This window comes from Serinus canaria, chromosome 2 (genome assembly GCF_022539315.1).
Source record: "Serinus canaria isolate serCan28SL12 chromosome 2, serCan2020, whole genome shotgun sequence".
Taxonomy (NCBI): Eukaryota; Metazoa; Chordata; class Aves; order Passeriformes; family Fringillidae; genus Serinus; species Serinus canaria.
In genome coordinates this window covers 112105275-112122877 of record NC_066315.1, presented here as the reverse complement: position 1 = coordinate 112122877, position 17603 = coordinate 112105275, and the positions used below count along the sequence as shown (strand labels likewise).

Here is a 17603-nt window from a genome sequence, read left to right as displayed (position 1 = left end):
GGTTTTGTGCTAAGCTGTAAGGCTTCAAACTATTTTACATTATTTTATGTGTAAACCATGAACTTCTGAATGCGCAGCTGTCTGAAACATGATCAGTATTAGAGTATCACAGTTAAGTCCCAACAAATTTACTGTTTCTGTTTTTTTCACTGCATGCTAAAAGCATCTTGTAAATGTATAGATGCTTTTTAGAGAGGTTTGTATTGCATTATTTTTCATTGTTCTCATGTGCAAGAAATTTGGGGGCAGCAAGAGCCAAGCTCATCTGCTGTCTTCATGGTTTGATAGTGATGAATGTGTTGCAAGTAATTGGGTAAGAAAGATTTCTACCATGTCTTTTTTTTTTTTCTAATTCATTGTTTCCATTTTCCTGAATTCCTATTTGTAATTTTCATGACTGAAAAAAGACTGGCTAGGCCCTTTTTGTGTGCTCTTCTCTAAAGCCAACTGACAGGCAGGCTATTACTGAGCATGAAATAGTGTTTCAGCCATTGTGTTTCTGCCGGGTCATTTACAGATGTGCCCACGCCCCTGTAAGCTGTCTGATACATTTAGACATTTTTAAATCAAGGTAAGTGATGTGCAGCATCTAAGCTGCCATGCCAGGCTCCTAATAATTTGTAATGGGCCCACTTTTTGCTCAGTTGGATTGTTCTTTGAGAAAGCTTTCCAACAACTGAACCATGCAAAGTCAAAGACTCTTCAGTTGAGCAGTGTAACTGCTTATTCTGTATATCTGCATGTATAGACTTGCATTTTCTAGTAAGACTGACTTTATTGGGTTCTTAGCCTGTCTCCTTGTACAGGTCAAGTTATCTTCTTAAAGCCCATGAAGGTGATAGATGAATGCTTACTGTAACACAGTTAGCAAGTACAAGCTTGCACACATGAGAAGCTTGTAATGAATTTATGTTGTCATGCTGAATCATGGTTGTTTTAAATAAAAGATCTTTATGATCTTTTTCAAGTAACAGTAGCAGTGTTATGTTTCCTGGCGGTTATATCAAAACTATTGATGCTTATATTATTCACTTTGTATGCTGAAGCTTTTTTATACCTTTGCACAGGTGCTGCCACAGTGTGTTACGTTAACTGGGGTCAGTAACTGTATCAGATTAGTGAATTCTTGTATACTTTGCTGTTTACAAGTGTCTTAATGACAAAATCTAGAACTGTCTAAAATATGCAGTAATATTAAGATGCCATCAGCTAGAATTTAATGTGTGAGGCTGGTAAATTAAAACCAGAAGTGGTCTATTGATGTACTGTTTCTGTGTTATATTCTGTAATGTTTATATTAATTTGTTGTATCGATTGTTGAATTTCCTGTTATTGTTAAGTGCTTTATGGTACTTCATGTACAGTAAATCAGTCAGAGTTTATTAGGTGGGATTGTGATAATGTTGTGAATAATGAAGTGTTGATAGTCTTGAATTCTAGGGTCTTAGCAAGTCAGCTGTTTGGTCATAAAGTATAAATTCAAGGAACACAATATGACTTTTACATTTGTATCCTAAATGCTTGGTGTGACTTAATGCAGAATTTCAACATGCTAACAGATCTTGGAAAAAATATTGCTGGTGACTTATCAGCAATGCAGAGATTGTTTTCTTTTAGCTGATAATGTATTAATTGGATATCCAGAATGCAACACATCACAGCACTTATAAAATTTAAAAACATGTAATTGTGCAGAATAAAAATACTTCTTTTAAAAATGTTCTGCTTGGACTCAGACAAGTCATCTCTGTCTTTTACAGAAATACGTAAAATTTGAGACATAAGTTATCTGACAGCATCAACTTCTCTTCCCATTTTTTTTTTTCAGTGTGGCTGATCTGAAACATGCAATTCAAACAAAGTATAAGATTGCCATTCAGCACCAAGTACTGGTTGTCAATGGAGGAGAGTGCATGGCGCCAGACAGAAGAGTGTGTAGTTACAGTGCTGGAACAGTAAGTGCATGCTGCATTCTTAGCCTAAACTTTCATTTATAGGGGAAGAAAAAGATGAATTAGTAAGGGATTTTAAATTTTTTTCCCATAGTTTGCTGGATTTCTTTTGTTTGAGAAACAGGTGTTTATGTATTCAGCTTCTAAGTGTAGATTTTAACTTGTTCTCAAGACTTGTTACCCACATGAGGAAATAATTGATAATTCAACAGGAAGTTGCCTTTACTCAGTGTTTGGTTTTCTTTCCTTTTTGAGTGTAGGACACCAACCCAATTTTTTTATTCAACAAAGAAATGATCTTGTGTGAACGTCCACCAGCTATCCCCAAAACCACGTTTTCAGCAGAGAATGAGATGGAATTGAAAGTAGAAGAATCTCTTATGATGCCTGCAGTGTTTCATACAGTAGCATCACGAACACAGCTTGCTGTGGTAAGTTGATTGTTACTGGATTTGCACACCAAAGGAAAATATGTCAGAGCGAAAGCTTGATGTAAAGTATGAAATAGTTTCTTCAAAAGGCAGTAAAAATGCTGTATTAGTGATGATGTACTCTTCAGAGCCTTTGTCTCAGAGTTTTAAGGTAAGTTTTGAGAGATGTGCTTGCTGCTTCAGCATGTTCAGAGCTTCTTTCCAAACTGTAGTGTAAGGCACCTTTTGGATGTGTATGTTTGCAATATTTACAAAACAAAAGTGATCAGGTTGTTTTAGACCATGCCTTAATGCACTGCCTTATTTTCAGTGTCCTCAGTCCTCCTCAACCTGAAATAAGAAAAGTAACTTTGGAAACAATGTTAACTCAAGTAGAAAATTAACACTAATCTTTAAAAGCATCTTGCCAAGCTTCTGTTTTATGCTGATGTTTTATGTCTAAACAACTGGTGAGGAATGAATAAAACTAAGCTTTTTCCCAAAATTCAGGTTACTTATTATTGAGTACTGTCTGTTACTTGATTATTGCATATATTTACTTGCAAACTGGTCAGAAGTCCAATTTGATTATTTCTGTGTTGCTTTGATAGGGAAAAGTCGTTTGCTGCAACATGGTCAGTTAAATACCAAGTGTGCATGCAGTGAAAACCAGCTGCATACTCAAGACACTGCCACAGTGCCTTCAGTATTTATGTTTTATTTTTACAGATGATGTTTCTGTATTAAAAACTGATTTCACTTTATTTACAAATTTTGCATTTAAAAGGATTAAGTATTTTTCATATCTCTAAAGATTATTCCAGTGGTTGGCAGCAGGAGAATAGTTATGTGGAGCAGTTCACACAGAATGAATAGTGATATGTTTTTTTTCTTGGTTATAAAGTTTCTTAGTTTCAGTGACAATTTTAATGCAGTTGAGAAGAACATGTAGTGCTTGAAGTGGCTGGGGTTTAATACTACACAGCAGAATTTAGAGAAAAGTGTTAACTGTTGTAGAACAGTTGTAGAATCCTCTGTAGGACAGGGATTTTGGTTTCCCCCTTTGCATCCAGGCCTGTCAGGAGGGGGAAGGTTCTCCTGAATAATGTGAAATATTGTGACCTTGACATACTGTCTGATTTAAGGCAAGGATTGAGTCCAGTAGACTCTCTTTCTCTCTCCCCCACCTGTTGACAGAGCTGACTTTGTAAATAGGACCTTGAGTTATTAGGTGTCTGTGAGTCATATGACTGTCATAGGCAAAAGTGGATATCAATGTGAGTTCAGCTAAGGAGTAGGAGGTTTTCAGTTGTGCTCTGTGAAGAGTGAGGGTTCTGGTTTTACCAGCTGAAAGTGCTTTAAAACCATTCTTTGTGAAGTATTAAGACGAAGTTATAAAAGTAAGGAAGACTGATAGCTTCTAAACACTTAACACTGATTTGATGTGAAGGGGGGCTGTAGTAATTGCTACAGTCTTTGTGTTCTGTTGAGGATAATGGAAATGAAAGGTGATGATACTCAGTTTCATGTTTCTCACTGTTGATCTGGTTTCTGTTCTTAGAATCTTAATTTGGCTTTCAGTTTGGTAAAATTATTGTGCAACAATGGAACATATTTAGTTCCTGTGGAGTAAGCTTTTTTTTATTCCAAGGTTTTATAAAAAATGCTCCTATTTAGACTTGAAAAGAATTGTTGGTGCTGCCTAATCTTCCCCCTTTGAGTCTGAAGAGTGTATTAATAGGCAGTGCATGCAAGCTCAGTTCAGTGTTTGTGCCTTTTAAATATGTTAGTTAGATCTTTCTAAAGATCTAAATAACATATTTATAGTTGTTTCTACATTCTGGGTGCAGGTCTATAATACTATTAATATTTAGCTACAGACTGGAAACTTTATGTAGAGAGAGTGATCATGAGTTGATTTGCAAGGAAAAAATATATCTTTCCATACTTAGTGTCACCTGTTAGTATTGCAGGACTGGGGGAAGCAGGAGCAGAAATTTGTCTTTAAACATTGATCCAAGTAGAATGCAGGTGTTATTTTTAGCTTGCAGATTTATTTTCAGGAAGATTATTGTTTGTTCCCCACTTTTGACAGTTCTTCCCTGCTTATAAAATGGTTATAGTGATGGTGTTTGTTTTCTTATCTAAAACTTGGAATTTTATTTAAAGATTTAATAGGTAGTAATATTCTTGAAAAGGATTCACCTTTACATCAACATTTAATTTTATCCAAGATTTTAAATGTTCTAAAGCTATAGGCTCTGTGTTAGGCTGTGAAAATGAATTGAATACTTCTCTGGGATTTCAGGGGACTGATTAATCCATAATATGTAATAGAAGATTAGTAAGTAGTCTGTTGTGATTTTTAGATATACCAAGGTGTGAAAACTGTTTAAAGAAGTATTGCAGTATCTTACTAAAGTAGTTTTTCATGATGCCTGCTTGAAGAATATTGAACAGTAATTCACAAGAAACTGAGGGAGGACTGGGAATGTGGTTAGAGCATTAATCTTCTCCAAGGTTCACTGTAAGCCTCTTGCCTGGGAGGAAGAAGGACCATGGGATATTTATCCTTCTCAAAATTGATTAAGATCTGGGGAGAGCTAGAAAGGCGCTGAAACTTCGTGGTTGTGTGATTGATGCATGCAAAGCCACACTGAGAGTACTGTATGGAAGAGTTCCTGCAAAATAATCCAAGTTTTGTATTTTTGTTAATTCTAGAGAAATGGTAACCTGCTTTACCAGAAAAGCAGAATGGCAGTACTTGATGATGGAGAGATTTTTGCCTGTTGTAATTATTTAGATAATTTTAATTATTTAAATTTGATTAATTAATATTTACTACTAATACAAGTGGTATTATATGATAATGTAATATGTAGTAGGAAAATAAAGGTTGCATTCTAAATTATTGCTCATGAAAAAGTCCTACCTGTTCTTGTCAACAACAAGAAGCTGTGATGTGTAAATATCAAAAGAAGGGAAGAATATTTGATAGCTACTTGTTTCTATTTAATCTGGTATCTGCTCTGCTCAGAGACTATAGGATATGATCTTTAAAATCAGACTTGATAGTAAGTTTCAAACATACAGTGATGTATGGCCTCTAATTTTTTTTTTTCCTCTCAGTAAAAGTAGTTCTAGGGTCTCCTTTAACAAGTATTTTTATGAATCTCTGCATTATGGCCTCTCCATTAATTTTTCTATGTCTGTAATTAACCATGTCTGTAATTTTTCTGTGTCTGTTATTGAATTAAATTATGCTTTTGCTTTCTGCTTTTTTTTTCTTCCATAATCTGTTGTTACTACTCAGCTATGGAAGTCATATTTTAGTTCATAGTGGAGGTCCTGGCATTCTTATGGCCTGTTGCATATATATTTGTAGGTTATAAATGTATGTAAAACTGCCATTCCAACCCCTCCCCCCCCATTAACACTAATTTCTTTGAGTTACATAAAATGTTAAAAAAGTTGCATCAAAAAAGTTACAATCTTTTTTTAGATTTCATAACTCCTAACCAAAAATTATTCCTGTGCGGAATGTATCTTGCATTTGGTTGTCCAGGGTACTGTGTTTGTCGTACATCCATTTTCTGTTTCTGTTTTCATGATTTTAGCATCTCACGGATTTTCTTAAGTTCCTGTTCACCACCCATGATCTCATTATGTAGAATGCCCAGCATAAAGATTAGGTAGCTTTAAAGAAGCTACATCTGTTCCCTTAACTCATTCCTTTACCATTTAAACTGAAATTCTTGCCACAGGTTTTGTCATTTGCAATATGATGCCTTTGTTCATATGGTTTTTTTTTAAAAAGCTCAGTTAACATGAAAACAGGCTTAGAGAGTTGACTTACGTCTTGGCATTCTGGTTTCTTCTGGGTAAAAACTTTACATTTGAAATGTCCCTGCCTGAAGGGTTCCACAGTGCTTTTTTTGCAACTAGCCTGGTCTCCCACCTTTCTTGCAGTTGAGCAGTTCATGCGGTGAGCTGCAGTATGTGGACAATGAAGTGCACACACAGTGTTTGCAAAAAGTTACGTGCACACCAGCTGAGAAAACAAGCTGTTCTCTACACAGTGTGTTGTGCAATAGGCTGTCTTGTGTCAATCTCATGCTCTTTTAACACCACTACTTAAAGTAATTTCTGGTAGCTTAGCCTTTAGGAAAGGATTTTTTTTTTTTTTTTCATGTGGTCTCACGGAGATTGCCATGTCCTTTGTCTGGGAAGGATGTTGAACTTTTTGGGAGTGGGTATGTTTCACACTTCATGGGATCCTGCTGCTGTCATAATCAAACTGTCAATTCCTGTCAGTTCTTCTTTGAGAAGTGGAAATGAGGATGAGAAACTGTGTGGTCATTTCATTTGGTTGTGTAAAACCACAACTGTAGTCATAGTACATAGTCATAGATCATTCTTAGTTTAGTTTCAAACACTTCAGATATTTAAGCCAAGAAGTATAGTCATGCTTCCTGAAAGCTGTGGATCTACTATTTAGAGAAATGCTCTTTTCTTTTCTCTCAAAGTTGCTTTGAGACTCCCTGGAAAGATTTATTTAAAAATATTAATGTTGAATGTGGTGTGTAGTGTTTGAAATTGTGTGGTCAAATTAATTTTGGCTAAATTGTTCATCTAATAGACACACTTGTCGCTCCTCCTAAGAAGTCCAGGTTTCTCTGTAACTCAGATCAGTCTCAATCTTTGAAAGTAATTGAGCAGGGTAAGGTAAAATGGGTTTTAGATTATTCCAAAGTATAATGAAGGATTTACTACTAGGTAGATCTTTCTAAATGCTACTCTAGCTTTTTTTTTTTTTTTGACCTTTGTAATCAAAAATGTAGATCAAGCTTTTAAAAAGTTGATCAGAACGAAAGAAGTTGGGTGACTTGGAATCAAGCTAGTGGAAACAAACACTTACCTTATACCATGGTTTGACTCCCCAATGTGGTGGTTTGTGTCATTTCTCAGTTTGTTTTTTGATGGGAAGTTCTGTCACTTGACTTCTCCAAACCTGCTTGTAATATCGGAGAGAACTAGTGAATGCATTACTGAAAAAAGTAATAACTTAGAAAATAACTTCTATGTGCTATGCTGGTATCCTATCTCCTACAGAAATAAGTACTTTCTGAGTGGGTGATAAGTCATGAACTGTGTGGACAAATGTCCAAAGGATGCAGTACCAAAAATAACCAATATTAAAGGAGAATGGAATAAACAGCTGTCTACTGAAAGGAGAGAAGTTGCCATGAAATATCAGTCTCCCTCACGGTGAAGTTAACTGCTCCAGTTACACTTCATCATTTAAGTTTCTAAAACCTGTATCTCAGTTTAGTAGGTTCATGTTATAGCTGTGTATGTATTAGAGATAATGGTCTTGGTTACTGATTTTGGTAAACAAGGTAATAGTTCCTTGTTGTGAAAGCATTTATCTGCTGTTGCCGTCTATAAGTTCATGGAATTTTACTTTCAAGGATCATTTTTATTGGTCTGAGGTTGATTTTTATGGTGATTGAAACCTATAAGGAGTCCCCTTTTACAGGGTTTCAGACACATGGCAATAGAGGACTTTGACTTATTTCCTTCTACCACAGGGTTTTAGAGAATGGAAAGAACCCTGCATTTCCTGAGAACTTTTGTTCTTAAGAGGTAAGTCCAAAGACCACTTAAGATAAACAGACCTTTGTCAGATTTTTCTCATTCAGATGAGCAAAACTATGACACTAGGATGCAGAGACAGTCTTGAAAATAATTCTTAACACTTCACCAGTTAATTTCTGCTCTAAATAAAACATACTTTGCTGCTTCTACTGATTTTTGGTTGAAATCAAGAAAAAAAGAATTCATTATAAGAAGATTCTTCATCAGAAGAATCACCTAAATTTACGTTGTGATTCTCAAAGGAAATAATTCAACTACACACTCTGTTACAACACCCAGCCAAACATTAAATGCATTCTGGTTGCCCTGTGGATTTCTTGAAAAATTGGGTTGTGAAGACATCAGTATTTACTGTGCAACATAACGGCATGTGGGGATTAATCTGGGTCTTGGTGTTCATGTTCTGGTAGTGGTGTTCTTTTAGGTCTTCATTCCAGTGGTGCAGTCAGGCAATTGCTGTTCTAGATATGCTGCTGTACCTCTGTAGGATGAATGTAGCCCTACAAGGCAACTGAAGTTAACTTTTGTGCTCTGTGCATCATTGGGTGTCTGCCAGTAAGACTTGAGTGTGTCTGTGAATAGTCAATGACAAAAGCAAGCCTGTTGTTAGGCAGGCTTCCTTTTCTGTGCTGGAGCTGGCAACCTTACTGAGAAGCATTAAAACATATGTTGGATTGCAGGCCTTTACTTCTGTGCTTGATATAATTCAGTTTTCAGACTTCATTTACCAGAGAGCTGCTTAATTCTTTCTTGTGTAGAGCTGTACAGTTATATAAAATAAATTGGCCTAGTTCCTTCTAAAGTAGCTTGAGATCTCTCACAAAAATGTTGTCTATGGAGGTAGACAGCATGTAGGAAGAATAAGCCACATCACCTGAAGGTATATTTCAGACGTGATGGCAAGATAAGAAAGGTACATTTGTGTAGCTTTTAATTTCGTAACTTTAAAGAAAATAGTTAAAAGTTAAGTTGCATAGATACTCCAAAGGATGCAAAGCAACTTCTCTGCTGTGTTTTCTTGCTGTGTGCTTTCACATTTTGAAAGCAGGATGACTTAAGCAAGACAAATGAAATATTAGTTTAACATAGTGTTCTTCTTGTATGCACTAGTATCTGCTTAGTATAGTCTAAGTCTGAAACATTTTTGGCATGTGGACAAATAGTTACTTCGTGTGGTTTGACCTTCATTAGAACCATCTGTTTGGAACCTCCTGAATTCAGAGTAATATTCTTTACTATTTAATGTAATGAGCTTATTTCATGATATGGGCTAAGAAACCAGCATCAAAAGCACTACTGTGTTTCTGTGGACTCTAATTGCATACCATGCTGACATAATTCTCCTGTTTGCCTCCTACCACCTAGACAGAATTTCATTGGCATATGTAAAAATAACTTTGAGAGGATGATAATATGGGACGCTGTTGTAATACCTTGCATATGTGCCCTGAAACATGTCTGTTCATTTGTACAATCTGATTTGTAGTCTATTAGCATATGGATAACTTTGAAAACATGTTACTTGAAAGAAACTTTACTGATGGATTTTGATCTCAGAGTTAGCTCAGAAAAAAAATCTTATCTCTGAGACACATATTATGTCTCAATGCTTATGATTGAGATTATTTATGAGCAATATTAATGGTGGCTTTCATAAGAGGATTTTAATTTCCACGTCTCCTGTGTATACATTAAGAAGCTGCAACTCATCTGACAACGAATACCTGGCTGCATACTTAGATGGCCTTGGGGTATTTTATATAATAGTTCCTTTTGGCATGAATCTGTTTATATGAGAGACTCTGACCCTTAGTAGAATGTCCTCCTGTTACTAGGTTTCTGAAAAATTAACAGGTAATAATTTTCTACTCTGGGAAATACTGTTCACCCTTCTTTTCTAGGAACCAGACTGCTGGAATAGGAACTCCTGTTTGGGTTAACTTTGAGTTGGACTCCCACAGGTTAGGCTTAGATACAAAGTGTCAATGCTGGTTTTCAGTTGCGTACAAAGTTGTGAGGATTTTTTTTTTTCTGCTTGTAACTTCTGGTTTGTGTTTGAAAGCGTTTTGCTGGGGAAACAAGCTTGTTAAAACTAAAATCTTAAATTGGCAACACTTAGGTTCTGAAACAAGTATCAAAAATGACATATAGTAAAGCTTCATAGGGCAGCTCTAACTTGTAACTTTGGACTTCTGTTGTGAACCCAATAAATGGATCTAGCTGAAAGAGCAAACATTGCCCACTACTTAAGAATATGTCTCAGGGTGGAAAGTGGGGTCATATGAAGCCTGGTACATACTTTAACGTGTTAAACACATGAGCTGTGCTGTGCTAAGTGAGCTTGTCCAAAGGAAAATAGAACTGGCAAAAACCTCTACTCAGGGCATTTAAAGAAACAGCAGAGTCCAGTCTTTACTTTGTGTGGTTGATACTAATTTGGAGGAATTGCATAAAAAGATTATGATTAGTTATCATATATTTATGATTAGTTTTGATTTTTGTAGGTGGCTTATGTTGTTTTAAACTTTTTGAAACTAATGTGTGTTTTTGTATATTCTACTTCTGGAACTATGGCTCATAGTGGTATGGCTCGTCATTTGGCAGAAGGTGACTTTGAGAGAGAATAATCTTTGTGAGTTTAAAGTAAAATGTTTGTGTACATTTCCAGGATATACATTAAAATGCAGCAGAGACTCAGTTACCTTTTCAGCTTTATATTATTGGTATGCTTTTTTTGGTATATCTTAGGGTAAAACAGCCTGTTCTTTTGGTTCTTAATATGATAACTAAGGAAGCAGTAATTTGGCTTTTTTTATATGCAGTTCAATTTGCCTTTGTACTTGTATACAAAGTCAATTTAAGACAGTAAAACAATGTTCAAATGTTCAAGTCAATATTGCATTAATCAGCTTATGTACATTTAAATTGTACAGCCAGACATGGGATAGTCTGGAGAAAATGACTTACAGATTTCAGCATTGTCTGGGTACCATCCCAGTTGTGTTATTGGTTGATTTTTGACGAAGGAAGCAAGAGTTCCTAGAGCAATTAAAATAACAATTCTCTTCAAACCAGAAATCATCATTCTGACATGCACAGGAAGCTGCCAAAGTTCAGAAAACAAGAAGAGTAATAGCAGCTTTACTAGTTGTATTAACAGCCTAGGATTTCGTTGGAGTTGCATATATGGCTATTTGAACCTTCATCATTCATCTGCTGATAGCTTAGCTATCAGTGATTTGAAGGACAGTAGAATTTTGTCATGCTGCATGAAACAAGGCTTGGACTTCTGAAACAGTGAGAATGATCATAACCTAGAGTATGTATTGTGCGATGTTTGTTTAAAATGCCATGCAGTTTTGTGGTTTATTTCAGAACGTAAGTGTTGTTGGTCCCTAAATTTTTTTGAGTGTGCATATGTGCTGCTAACCACGTGTTCAGCAGCAAATGCATTCTGAAATACACGGATGTGTTAGGTTTTTAACACTGCTTTCTCATTGTATTTTGTATAACTTCTTTTTCCATTCATGATTTTCTCACATGTATGATGGTGCAGGGGAGTTATGTTCAGTCCTGGTTTAACAGTGTGCTCAAACTGCAAAAAGTGAAGAGACCTTTTTCTTGTAGGTTAGATAGATACTAAAACCTAAAGTACAGGTGTGCACAGGAAAGTATTTTCCAAGGAGTCTGTAACTGGTAATGTTTTGAGCTGAAGGATTTATTGAATGCCTTTTTTATTACTTTTTGATGTATTGATAGGCTCTTTGAGGGGAACAGCCTTTTTTTAAAATTACTAAATTTAAAGTAGTTTCTCTTCTTACTAGTTGAAACTTTGGAATTGGTTATAATGGGCTAATGGGCATTGCTGTTAGTACACTTTTATTAAGATCTGGTAATTGCCATATATAGTCCTCTGTTTTAACTTTGCCAAGGGGGGCAGTTAATTCTCACGTTATTATAGCAGTAAAATGCCTCTCTATCATCCAGTACTTTAACAGAAAACTTAACTTCCACATTGGTTTGCAGGTGCCAAGTTTTAGGGTACGTTTTTAGAGTTTTGTGGACACTGAACTGCTGCCTGTCATGTTGCATCTGGTTTATTAATCAATGAAAGACTTAAATTATTTGTCCTGCTGTTTCCTCATGCATCCCTTCTTGCACCTGATCCACCTGTGCTTTTTGCTGACTGCTTATGCATTTTATTGTCTTGTTCTGAGCTTCTGCTTGGCTCATCAAAAATGTACTCCTTATTGGACCTTGATTGCCAGCTTTTTCTATCATATTATTATTATGAGGGTTATTATTGATGTGTGTGTACTCTGAATATTTTACATTATCAGCATTTGATTGATTTTATGAGATGGTTTTAGAACTACAGTTTTCACCTTTCTGTTATGAAGAGTTCTCTTCTCAGTAAATAGTACATACTTTTTTGTCATCTGATTAACTTCCTTTATTCTTAATTTTTTGAAATGTTATTTTTATGAAATTTTAAGGTGTACAACTTCTAGCTGTATAAATTTCATGCTTTTATGTTAATATCTTAAATAAAGTTACAACAACAGCCTGATTAGTATTTTGCTGATTGTTTTTTCAGGAAATGTATGAGGTTGCCAAGAAGCTTTGCTCCTTTTGTGAAGGTCTTGTACATGATGAACATCTTCAGCATCAAGGCTGGGCTGCTATAATGGCCAACTTGGAAGATTGTACATACTCTTACCAAAAGCTGCTTTACAAGTTTGAAAATGTGTATTCAAGCTATTTGCAGTCCATAGATGATATCAAATTGAAACTTACACAGTAGGTTTGCTGTTAAATTAATTCTCAATCTCCAAATTACTCAATTTTAAACTTTCTTTTTTAAAGTGTTTTATGTCTGGTGCTTATTCTGATTAATCAAGCATGTCGTTGTTTGATTATGTGTCATGGAGAACATTCTTTTGTTCTGTGCTAGAGACTTTTTTTAACTGACATTTTTCCATGTTTTTGTCAGCACAAAGAAACCTGTATTGAATTATGTGGAAGATAAGCTCGATAATGAACAGCTGCTTAAGAGCTGGAGTCATTCCAAATGTGCACTACAAAAAGCTGGATAACAAATTTAGACATTAACATTTTTAAATACCTGTTTGCACTTTTGAATTAATTGGTTTTTAACAACTTGAACTGATACTTAGAATTACAATCTGTGTTGAAAGTATTGAAGTGATAGCGTAAACTTTGAGCAAATTTGTATACTTTTGAAAGGGATGGGCATGTATGTAGATATATATCTAGTGTGTGTGTGTGTGTGTATGTTTCTGTACTTGTGTCCTGCAAACTCTGGGTGTTACTTCAAAGAAAATCTTTTCTGTCTTTGTAGCCACTGTAGTATTAGGGTATTTCTATCAGTGCTTTGCCTAATAGAATATAAATGGATATGGGATCCTTAAAAAAATAAACCATAAATATGCTTTGTCTTAAGGAAAAGTTTAGCTTCATAGCTTTTACCAAATAGAAACCATTTGAACTCTGCAGAAGTAGTCAGAGGGCACTCAAAGCTCTGATAAGAAGTGTTGATATCCATGCAGACAGGAAACATAAGTCCCAGTTATGCATTTAAGCAAAGTAGTAAGTGGGTGTCTCTATTTATCACTTTTTTTCATTCAATATAAGCTTGGATATGTAGAAGATATCATATTCAGCAGTGGAAGAGAGCAAAAACTTTGACTTCTTTAGCTGTCCTTCCATGATATTGATATTCAGTGAAGAAGTTTTAAAGGGTAGTAGCAAAATAATTTCAAAATCTGCTTCAATTCTGAAGTTAATAGCAGTTCATATTGGGGGTGATTTTTATCTAAGATTTCGTATCATGTTCTGATGGGTTTTTTCTTTTCACTTTTTAAAAAAGCTTGGGTTCTGCTGTTTCTATTATGGCCAAGATACCGCTGCTGGAGTGCCTAACAAGACATAGTTACAGAGAGTGTTTAGGAAGACTGGAGTCTTCACCTGACAATGGAGGAGCAGAAAGTGAAGAAACTGAGGATGGGAAATCTCCTGAATTGGTGCTTTATCCTGATGTATCTAAAGTGAACAGTAAATCAATGTTAACATCATTTTGCAAGTCAGTTGAACGTTCAGCTTTGGAAGGCACAGATCCTGAAAATGTAAAAGATGATAAGGAATCTGGTCAAAGTGCTGCTGTCCAGGACAATGAAATGTCAGTACAATTGAAAGATGATGATCAGCCTTCCTTCAATGTGTCTTTGTTAGACTGGATTAATGTTCAAGATAGACCTAATGATGTTGAATCCCTGGTCAGAAAATGTTTTGATTCCATGAGCAGGGTAAGTTAATGTTGTTTTTTTTTTTAAATCAAATTGCATTGCATTGAAGGCTGCAGCTTTTTTTTCCACATGCAGGTGCTTTTGAAGTGACTGACTCAACTCTTTTGTGGCTTGTTTCTCGGTAACTTTCTGAATGAAAGCCAAAGCAGAGACTGGGGAAGAATAAGTGTGAGGAAAGTGTTTTATGAGTTTGAATGTTAAGAATTTGATCTTTAGGAAGCTGTATAATTTTATGAATGCTTATTATCTTGCTTTTTCAAATAGCCATTTCTTTTGGAAAGCCAAAAGCTTCTTGTAGTGTATAAGCAAAGTGACACTACTATTATTTCTTTGCCTTTTTCATAGAAGCTACATTTATAATAAAAACATTTTCCTGGACCAAAATTAATGTTGAGTCCAAAATAGTTAAACCTTTATTAAAATATATTAAAAAAATATGGTTGATTGGGATAAATTTATAATTTATATTTCAACATTCTTTGTTAGCTTTATTATACAGAGGTTCTCAGAAGGGCCCAGTCAGTCAGTTTGTATTTCTGCTGCTGGAAGAATACAACAGTTCACTTTACTTTCAAAATTAATATTTTAATCAGTGAGCATTATAACCTTTTAAGTTTCTTTTGCCTATAATTTTCCTTCTCTCTTTGCTTTTACTGTAGCTGATATTTCTTACGTTGTCTAGCCTTGTTTGCATAGGTAGAATATACTATTACAACACAACATACATTGAACAAAGAAAACAATTTCTGTTGTCTTTGACACTTTATTTCCTCTGTAAAGTAGGACTAGAAAACTGAATCAGTGAGTTCTAAAACCCAGCTGTTGTAGGGAACATCTTGGTGTGGTCAGTTCTGTACATTCATATTTTGATTCTGTCTTAAAATTAATTGGAGAATTTGGCTTAATTTTAAGGACTGTCTAAGATTTTAGTAGTGCAGAAAAGGCTAAGGTAAAGATTGGACATAACAAGTTTGGTTGTTTCTTTAGCAAAAACAAGAATTAATTTTGTGTGCTAAAAACTTCATATTGGCTGAAGCCTGAGACAGTTCTCCATCCTCTTTGTTCAGTATCACTATAAGGTGCTTTCAACTATTACGAAACAAGAGTAACAGAACCTGCTAGATGGGTTGTGAGACAATAAATTCCATTGCTACGTAATTCTAACAGAACACAGATGTGTTCTAAAAATTTTAAAGATCAGTATTTGAAGAGATGGATATTAAACAATTGCTTCCAAATAAATTATGGCATTACAGAAGACACAAAAATGCTAAGAATACTTTGGTTAAGTACGTACTCTACCTTTTTTGATCAGCTTGTAGTCTTATCTAACACATATGTGTTTTAGAGGCACTGTCTTGTACTTGTCTTTTCTGTCCTTGTCTTATATAAGATTAGGCAGAAATCCTTTATTTTGACTATTGTAATTGTTTTGTAACTACAGTTTTTATGGGGAAAAAATTGTGATTGAACCTGCAAAAAATGCAGTTTCTTTTGTATTCATGGCATAAGTAAAATTGGCAGGTAGGGAAGGTGCTTCAGTCAGAGTATTCTGGCCATCACCAGAGCGGTTGTCCTTGATCAGTCCTGATCCATTTTGGTTCACAGAAAACTCCCACAGCTTTGAAATAATGTGTTCCTATTCTCCATAGAAAAACATGAATTTACTCTGTTTTGATAGCAGCAAAAGCAAACAAAGCATTGAATCTTTGCTTACCATTGGTTTAGAATTAGTTGAAAACAGAAGTGGCTTGCAGCTGAAAAGGAAAAGAAAATCCTAATTAAATATCTTGCAACATAAGTTTTCTTTTAATATTCATTTGAGGTGACACTTTTAATATAAACAAATTGGAATAATAGAATAAAATGGCTCTAAATTTTAAAAATAGTTTTGCCTGCATTCTCGCCATGCCCTTTTCTTCTTAGAAATATGAGCGATACAAATGGTTTGTGATTGCAATTCTTACTTCAAAAACTGAATTCAGGTAAGATTTTCCTGAAAGCTTTAAGCACAATAGTAAGAGGCCTATCCATTTGCTACTGGTAGTCTTGATATAATTGGTGTGTTGCACAGAGTGCTAAGTTTCTGATGGTTCTAGCCTCTAGATGTTCCTACGAAATGGCACTTCTTCTTGGCTGCAGTAAAAGCACTGGGTAAGTAGGAGCTAACCAGATGTTTTTGTTAAGTGCTGTTGTAGCCACTTAAATAAGAGGCTAGAAATGGAAGATAATTTTAAAATATGAAAAGAACAGTATTATCTACCAGAGAAAGTAGAGATGGATCCTACAGATGCAGTTAGGGTAAAGATGGGGAAAAAAGAGTGGATGCAGGAAATAGGTAAGAAAAGAATGAGAGGAATAGCCACTCTTTGTAAAAAGAGATACAACAGCATTAGTTTAAAATCATAAAAAGAAAAAAAACCCCACCATATTGTTATTTAGTATTTTGTTTTTTAAGAAACTCTTCTGGATGCTGCAGTGGACTAATTCAGGATGTCCTAGGGTGTAATCCTGAATAGAATGGCAGTGAAGATGATCCTGTAAAATCAGTCTGGTTAAATACGTCTGTTACTGTTTCTTGAAGATGGACAAGTGACTTGAGAAAAGACCAAGATTCAGAAGACATCACATATGAAAAATTAACCTTTGTTTTCAGAGAGTTTGGATGTATTTTGTCAAATTAATAACAGCACTTATTGTTTACTCTAAGGAGTTCTGGGCTATTACTAGGTTTTGGTACTTTCCCGTTAAGTTCTTGATGGTTCCGTTGATTTTTTTTTTTAGGGTTTTTTTTAAGTTTTATTTTAAATTTTCTTTGTTTGAAGTGAATTGAAGACCTCTTCTTTGTAGTTGCTCCTTACTTTCAATGTTTCTCCTCTCCTCTCTTGGCCCCCCAGAAGGTTGTTACCAGGATGAAGTGTTGTGTGTGAAAACTTAGTTAAATAGTAGGTTGAGGGGGAAATACACTTTTACTTACGCTACTATTGAGTCAAATAATTGCTTTTTTTTGAGGGTAGGGTTGATTTGTATGCTCTGTAAGTGGCATAAACTCTGCATGTTGGTGAAAGAAGCCAGTGCTATGACAGCCAGTGTGACCCCACAGATAGCATCCTTTTCACTGGATTCTCTTGTAAGAAATGGCATACCATATCCATTTTGGATAAATTTGGGCAAATTTGTTCATCTTTTGCTATCACGATATTTACTATGTTCTTAACTAATGCATTTCAGGTTTACACTAAACTCTGACCTTCATA

General features: G+C 35.2%; 1 protein-coding gene across 4 annotated transcripts in view; it reads left to right on the top strand.

Moving 5' to 3' along the window:
* RB1CC1 (RB1 inducible coiled-coil 1) overlaps positions 1–17603 on the top strand; it is a 66017-nt gene that overhangs the window by 15911 nt on the left and 32503 nt on the right. For 3 of the 4 annotated variants that reach the window (XM_030230047.2, XM_030230054.2, XM_030230044.2), the window contains 4 exons: positions 1829–1955; positions 2213–2383; positions 12618–12820; positions 13911–14346. In XM_030230047.2, the coding sequence (XP_030085907.2) occupies positions 1829–1955; positions 2213–2383; positions 12618–12820; positions 13911–14346 (937 nt within the window). Of the gene's footprint in view, positions 1–1828; positions 1956–2212; positions 2384–7953; positions 8009–12617; positions 12821–13910; positions 14347–17603 lie in introns of those variants that run through there. The other variant, XM_050970653.1, reaches the window with a different exon arrangement.